Source organism: Musca vetustissima, unplaced genomic scaffold (genome assembly GCF_032173495.1).
Source record: "Musca vetustissima isolate MV318-11 ecotype Yass unplaced genomic scaffold, APGP_CSIRO_Mvet_v1 utg33277, whole genome shotgun sequence".
Lineage (NCBI taxonomy): Eukaryota > Metazoa > Arthropoda > Insecta > Diptera > Muscidae > Musca > Musca vetustissima.
The window spans coordinates 261,620-269,312 of record NW_026881784.1 but is presented as its reverse complement, the minus strand read 5'-3'; the positions used below and the strand labels follow the sequence as shown (position 1 = coordinate 269,312).

Here is a 7,693-nt window from a genome sequence, read left to right as displayed (position 1 = left end):
GAAAAATTTCAAATTGTATGCGTTCCCAATTTTTCTGTTGGGTGATTTTTAAAAACATAATTTGTCAAATCATATTGACACTAGTATTACGTTGGAATCAAATCAGCTGGGATTTGCTTTTACCTTTTATAATTGTACCATGGGTTAAAGGGAGGAATTTACCTACATGAATACACTTTTGCTCGCCACTGTATATTTATATATTAATGAATTGGAATTATTTTTTTTATTTTAGAACTGAATAAAAATCCTGTTGAAGGATTTTCAGCTGGATTGATCGATGAAAACGATATATTCAGATGGGAGGTACTTATTATAGGCCCCCCGGATACACTTTAGTAAGTATTTGAAATTAAAGTACGGACCAAAAATCCACATTTTGTAACATTACAGGAAAAAATAACTTATTATTATTTTAATTTACCAATGTTTTGAGACAGTTTAATAAAAGTTGTTACCCGTATTAGATTTCGTTCATTTGCTACAAGAAAACTTGATTTTGCAGAAAATGTGTTTTTTAAGCTTCTCAATCAGAGTGTGTAAGAGATATTTATCTGATTTTTATCTATGGAACAGAAGTATAATTTTACGTAAAACATATCCACAATAACCACCAAAAATAGATGGGCTAATTGAATTCTAATGCTCTTAGCTTGAGCCATATCCAAAGAATACAACATTCATAAAATAAAGTTTACGTGAATACCAAAGAATTTACATGCACATCAAACTACTATCAAGAAACAAACCAAGAGATTTCCTAGAACTTACAACATTTATAGAATTATTATATATGGAAACATTAACTGAATTCTCTTGCAAGTATTAATTGATTAACCACGTTAGTAACACATAGAAAACTGTAGAAAAAAATCTTCATAACCGGTGTTCGTTATATAAGTACGTACGCTTCCGTACTGCAAGAATTAGAAAGGAACATTTGTTATCGTAGTAAAAATATACTTATTTGCAATACGGAAACAGCCATACCAAATTTGTGGTATTAATAGGGAGACTCGTGTATACAATCGATATTGAAAAAATCCTGTGGGTCGATTCACTATCAAATTTAAACTATTCTCAAATCGATAAAATATAACGACAAAATAAACAATATTTCAATTCTATAACAGTTTTTAACAACAATTGTTAAAAATGTTGTTAATAAACAACACCAAAATATTCGAAGTTAACTTATCGACAAATATTTGTCAATATTGAACATGCCTTGTTTTGTTCTGAATTTGTATGTATTTTGTTTTCAAAATGTTCAAAATTAAAAGCTTTTTGAAAGTTTATCGACAATTTGTCTACATTTTTACAGAATAACATTTTCGTTACTGCAAACGATTGTATGTGTAGACAAGATTGTCGATTGTCGGATCGTTATAAGTTACTGAATCTATTCCAGTGGGTCGATTCACTATCAAAATTAAACAATTCTCAAATAGATAAAATATTATAACGACAAAATAAACAATATTTTAATTCTATAACAGTTTTTAACAACAATTGTTAAAAATGTTGTTAATAAACAACACCAAAAAATTCGAAGTTAACGTATCGACAAATATTCTTCAATATTGAACATGCCTTGTTTTGTTCAAAATGTTCCAAATTAAAAGCGTTTTGAAAGTTTATCGACAATTTGTCTACATTTTTACAGAATAACATGTTCGTTACTGCAAACGATTTTATGTGTAGACAAAATTGTCGATTGTCGGATCGTTATAAATTACTGAATCGACCTACAGAAACTTTAAGAATCGAAAAATTATTAGTTTTTTGTAGTATATATATATATATATATATATATATATATATATAAGAAGTTCCAATCCTCGCATTTATATAAATTATATTGCCCAATTAATGTTAATATTTGAAGACTGTTAATATTTCTATTCCAGAACCTCTAAGAATCGAAAAATTATTAGTTTTTTTTAGTATATATATATATATATATATATATAGAAGTTCCAATCCTCGCATTTATATAATTTATATTGCCCAATTAATGTTAATATTTAAAGAAGTTTGAGTAGATTCAATCCCTCTCTTTTACATTAATTTAATTTTTGTTCTATTTTTATTAATTGGGTACTAACAAACCCAAATAGTAAAAATAATAATATTTTTAAATTTTATGTATATTTATATTATAATATTGTTTTGAGCAGTTTAACATCCCTTTTAGAGTAATTTTAATTATTTTAAACATTTTTTTTTTGAGTAGTTTATAAATCCACCATATTGCGTTTCTAAGTTGTTTTTAAAACATTGGCACTACTTAGTTAATATGATATAATAAGGTGAAAGAAAATCTGTGAAAATTTCAACAAAAACAAAAAAAACCTACAAATTGTTAAGTACATGCTGGCTTAAAAATACGTGATAGATCAAATAAATGATGATAATTAGTTATTTTTTCCAGTAATTATTTGTTTTTTGTTATAATACAATTAATAATAATAATTCTTTTTATTAAATTGTACAGTGAAGGCGGATTTTTCAAAGCTCATTTATATTTTCCTAAAGAGTATCCGTTACGCCCACCTCGCATGAAGTTCGTAACGGAAATTTGGCATCCAAATATCGAGAAAAACGGTGATGTTTGCATTTCGATCCTTCATGAACCTGGAGATGATAAATGGGGATATGAAAAAGCTTCCGAGCGTTGGTTGCCAGTACACACAGTTGAGACAATTTTGATATCTGTGATATCGATGCTCGCAGATCCAAACGATGAGTCTCCAGCTAACGTAGATGCTGCCAAGGAATGGAGGGAATCTTATCCTGAATTTAAGAGGAAAGTAGCCCGTTGTGTTAGAAAGAGCCAGGAAGAATGCTCGTAGAACTCGCTTGTATTTGTATATTTATAATTACGATTTGATACCAACCTATAATGAGAGAAGAAAAGAAAACAAAAAAACATGATGAATCTAATTTCCCTTTCATACTTTTAATTTTTGCATTGCAATTTAGAAAGCTCTTTTAATGCATTATTTATTTCTATAAAATATAAAGTGTTTTAAGTTTTGAAAATTATGAATACTTCATTGCCAATTTAGAAAAAATATTTAAGAACACCAATTTCAATAAATCTGTTTTAAATCCTTTAAAATAAATTTAGTTTATTATTTTGCGGAATGGCGTCAAGCCTTAAAAAACAAATTGTATTCTGGTAATTACAAAGCAAGGTTTATTCACAAGGTTAACAAGGAGGCGAATTCGAAATCTTCATTGTCTGTCAAATTTATTATTTGAAGAATAAATAAACAAAAAATATTTTTATTCGAACCAAAACAAGGTTTATTGATAAAGTTAACCGGCAGGCGAATTCAATTCGTGATGTAAATGTTGACAGCGAGAGAAGATTAAGCCATGAATTCGCCTGACGTTTCAAAATTGAGGCAAATTCTTGTTCAATCAATAAATTGCCTATTAAATAAGGTCTACCGGGTGACGAACTCATTATTTAGTATTTTCTTGCTGTCAACTTTTTAATCGCGAAATACAAACCAAAACAGGATAAAAACTCAAAATATATTTCACAAACACGTTATTATAGTATTGTGTACGTATATTTTGGTTCCAATTAAAGTGTTTTTGGTTTATTTATTCTTCAAACAATAAATATGACAGTCAATGAAAACTTCGAATTCACCTCCTTCTTAACCTTAACAACGTTACCTAAAATTCAACGAAGCGTAAAATATTCAACATCCCCTCTATGGCAAAATGTTTTGTACGGCCGTATTACCCAAATACGTCGAATCCATTTCTCTTAACGAACTAAACAAAATTGCGAAATAAAATTAAGAAATTATAAAATGTGTTCAAATATTTCATATTCTTTTTGAAAAAATTGTATTTCTTTATATTTTGTTTATTTTTTAACAATAGAAAAAAACAAAACTACGTTTTTTCATAGTTGAATTTTTTCAACTTTGAAAATTCGTACGTCGACGTATTTCGGTAGCATTCATATAAATACATGTGTTCTACTTTTGTGGTGAAAAACGTCGAACGAGCTAGCTGAATTCTAGGTAAGGCTGTAAAGGGCCCCATACACTATACATCATGCCGTACAGCATTTATCATAGTATGTGTTATTTTTTGAAAGTCTATTTATGTATGTGTGACACACACAACCCAGTAGTTCGAGTAACTGGTTATGAACTGGTTATTTTACTAATTACCTGTAACTACCACTAGTTACCACTTCATGCCCTAGACTGGTGAATTTAACATGGGTATGTCATTGAGGAAGTCAATTGTTCCCTGCCAGTTACTTGAGTAGATAAAGCTATAAATCAAATGCCTAGTTACTTATGTATTGAAAATTATATGTACAGTATTTTTCGGTTAATTGCACATCAAAATTTGCACAAATTTATGTTCAATTAACCGAGTAATCAATTATCCGAACCCGGTTAATTGAATAGTTTGTTCAATTACAGTAATCACGTATAATTGGAACTACTAATGATTAAAAAAAATCCAATGTCAAATACAAATTACGCTTTCTCGCGGATTTTCCTTAGCAATAAACATATGTTTTGAATTAGTGAGATGCCACCTAGTCTTTTTCAAAAATTATGTCAAATATGTATGTAAAAAATGGCAGATTATTTTTCAATTATTATTATGCAATTAACCGGTGAAAAATAAAAGGAAATTTATTTTTAATGACATGAATTTTGAACCAATTAAGCGGGAAAATCAATTAACAGGGTTTAATTATCCGAGAAAATTTACATGTATTTTCCTATGAAATATTTTTTGCCCCATCATGTGGTTCAATTAAACGTGGAAACCAATTAACCGAAAAATACTGTATAACAGTTTGAAAAATTACAATTTATTCATACAAAAATCTTTTTTATAACAGAGTATTGTATACATATATATTGTTTGATCCATCTGAAAGTCCCTAGTACACGATTTTTTTGTCGGCCGAGTGCTTTTCAAATATGACTCCCTGGCTAAATAGATTATCTGAAATACACGATTTAGAAACAGTTGAAGTTAGAAGTCCTACATAAAGCTTTTTTGTTATAGAAAACTTACCTATAGAAAATCGGCAGTGTACCCCTTGAGCATTTAGTGATGCGTTGATGACCTCTATGGAGCGACACCTCTTCCTGTATCGCTATTAAATGTTCACAGAATGCATGTCAATACTTCTATAGGAATGTATTTAGAATCTGTGGGGGCTTCTGAAGAAAATCAAAATAGTTTTGATTTTAAAAATGAACCCCTATAATAATATTCATTTTGAAAGTTGTCAGTAAATAATTTTGTGTACAAAAATTATAAAATTGTGACGGAATAAAAAAACAACTGAATTTACGACTCAAAATGCAATTTTTGGGACAAAAATCGATTTTTTGGAATAGTGATTGAAGAGTTTGATGTATAGTGTTTTGGGCCCTTAAGGGCCCCATACACTACCCAGTAGTTCGAGTAACTGGTTACTAGATATTTTACTAATTACCTGTAACTACCACTAGTTACCACTTCATACCCTACACTGGTTAACATGGGTATGTCATTGGGGAAGTCAATTGTCCCCTACCTGCGTTACCAGTAACCAGCAATTTCGGTAGATACCATTGTTTAGTATTATTCCTAGTTACATATATATATATATATATATATATATATATATATATAGAAAATTAGCTAGTATAACAGTTTGGAAAATTTTAAATCTATAAGTTATTTTGAATACATATTTTTTTATTTATTTCAGAATTATGTTGTACAATATATATTTTGAGCATGACCATATCTGATTTTTCACACCGCCATTTTGCTTATTCTTTTGTCTCTCGACTGTTTTTCACATCTGTCCTCTACGAAATATTTAAGCATCTGAAATAGATAATTACAAAAAATAAAGATATGGGTCTCTTAAGTATACGCTTTTGGAGAATATTTACCTGTGTATTTCAAGCTTTTATTTGTTCCCTCAATCTCTTGGATGTTTCTGAATTGACATCTATTTAAAGTCTGTTATTTTTGAATAAAAGACACATTATTATTAAACTTTTGCTTTCACAATTCAAAAAATTTTAAGGTCTGAAGGAAATGACAATTGTTTTTTCAGTTTTGCTTTTTTCGATTCATTACTTTTCGCATACCAGTAATTTTCATTACTTTTCGCATTACCAGAAATAGAAAACGTTTTCAATCGACAAATGAAGTCAATAGTATTTCTTTTGTTCTATTTTTGGCTATAAAGTAACTAGATAACATAGTGACTAGTTATATAACTATAGATAAGCAGACAATTGATATTTATTGAACAACTGGGTATAAATCATGCCGATGAACCCCTTTATATATAGGGTGTGGCAAACTCTTCAATCATTATTCCAAAAAAATGATTTTTGTCAAAAATGAGTCGTAAATTCAGTTATTTTTTATTTCGTCACAATTTATATATATGTATACTCAAAATTATTTACTGTCAACTTTAAAAATTAATAAAATTCACTGGATTGAAAGGGTTTCAATTTGAAAATCAGAACTATTTTGATTTTCTTCATGCATTGTGTGTGTCACACACACATAAATAAACTTAAAAAAATTACACATATGATAAATGCTGTACGGCATGATCCAAGCTAACATTTGGAAGATCGTTTTTGAAAAAAAACACCCTAGGGAGTCTTTAAAGATAGACTCAGATTGACGACGACCAAAAAGGGACTCGAAAATGACTCCTTATGATTAATAAGAGTTTAATTTAAATTACAACAAAATGTATAGCAGTTGCAAAACAATCACCAATGTGTGTAAAATATGAGTATTTTTTTCGTTGTTTATCATCATATTTTGATCATCTGAATATTAAAAAAGGCTTAATCAAAAAAAGAGCATGCAGATGTTTCAATAGTGATTAGAATTGTGTATTCTTTGATCACATTTTGCACAGAATGGTGATTTACAAATGCTTGTTTTGTTTTGTTCTAAGCAAAACGAGAACTTTTTTGAATTTACTGGAGTAAATAAAAAATGTTTCATTTATGCTCATTTACAAAAGTTAAGTGGAGGAGTTAATATCAATTTTTGTTTAAGAGAAACAAAAGTATTAAAAGGTAAGATAATGTGATTTGATAACTAATGAACTAAATAAATGAAACTAACGCAATCCATTATAACATATTTCCAGAAAGATTTTATTGCAAAAAGCGGTGGTGATGGACCTGCTCAATTTGTTGGAGCTGCAGTTCGAAAGGTGTTCACAGATGACTTAGCTACGCAATACAGCTGGAAGGGAACCTGATCTGAAAATGGTTTATAGTAACGGCAATCAAAAGTAAGTTCACATTTTTTTAACCATATAAGGTTTTATTAAGAAGAAAAATATATATTTCGTTTCAGATATTTGCCATATTAACTAGCAATGATAAAGAAGTGAACCGTATTCCTCAAAAACATTTTCTACACACAAAAGTCAGAGTTGTTTTGCTTATTTAGTTATATAAAATGAATTAATTTAATTATTTTTATTTAAATGTTTATTTAAACATTAAAATCGTAACTTAATATATTTATTTTTATTCTACGGACACCCGTATATTTGCAAATCACGTACGTGATTTGTAAAATCGTAACCTCTCATCTATGACTGATAAACGGCTCGAAATTTAAACATAAATGGGTCAAAAAAGAATCCTGA

General features: G+C 28.8%; 1 protein-coding gene across 1 annotated transcript; it reads left to right on the top strand.

Moving 5' to 3' along the window:
• The first annotated feature begins 213 nt into the window (after window positions 1-213).
• Window positions 214-2,883, top strand: LOC133327781 (ubiquitin-conjugating enzyme E2 G1). The gene is made up of 2 exons (XM_061536319.1): window positions 214-338; window positions 2,498-2,883. The coding sequence occupies exon 2, from the start codon at window positions 2,562-2,564 to the stop codon at window positions 2,853-2,855; it is 294 nt and encodes a 97-aa protein (XP_061392303.1). The 5' UTR covers window positions 214-338; window positions 2,498-2,561; the 3' UTR covers window positions 2,856-2,883.
• Window positions 2,884-7,693: the final 4,810 nt, after the last annotated feature.

Excerpts from the sequence above, each read along its gene's own strand:
- LOC133327781 (XM_061536319.1), top strand. The coding sequence starts at position 2,562 with ATGAAGTTCGTAACGGAAATTTGGCATCCAAATATCGAGAAAAACGGT.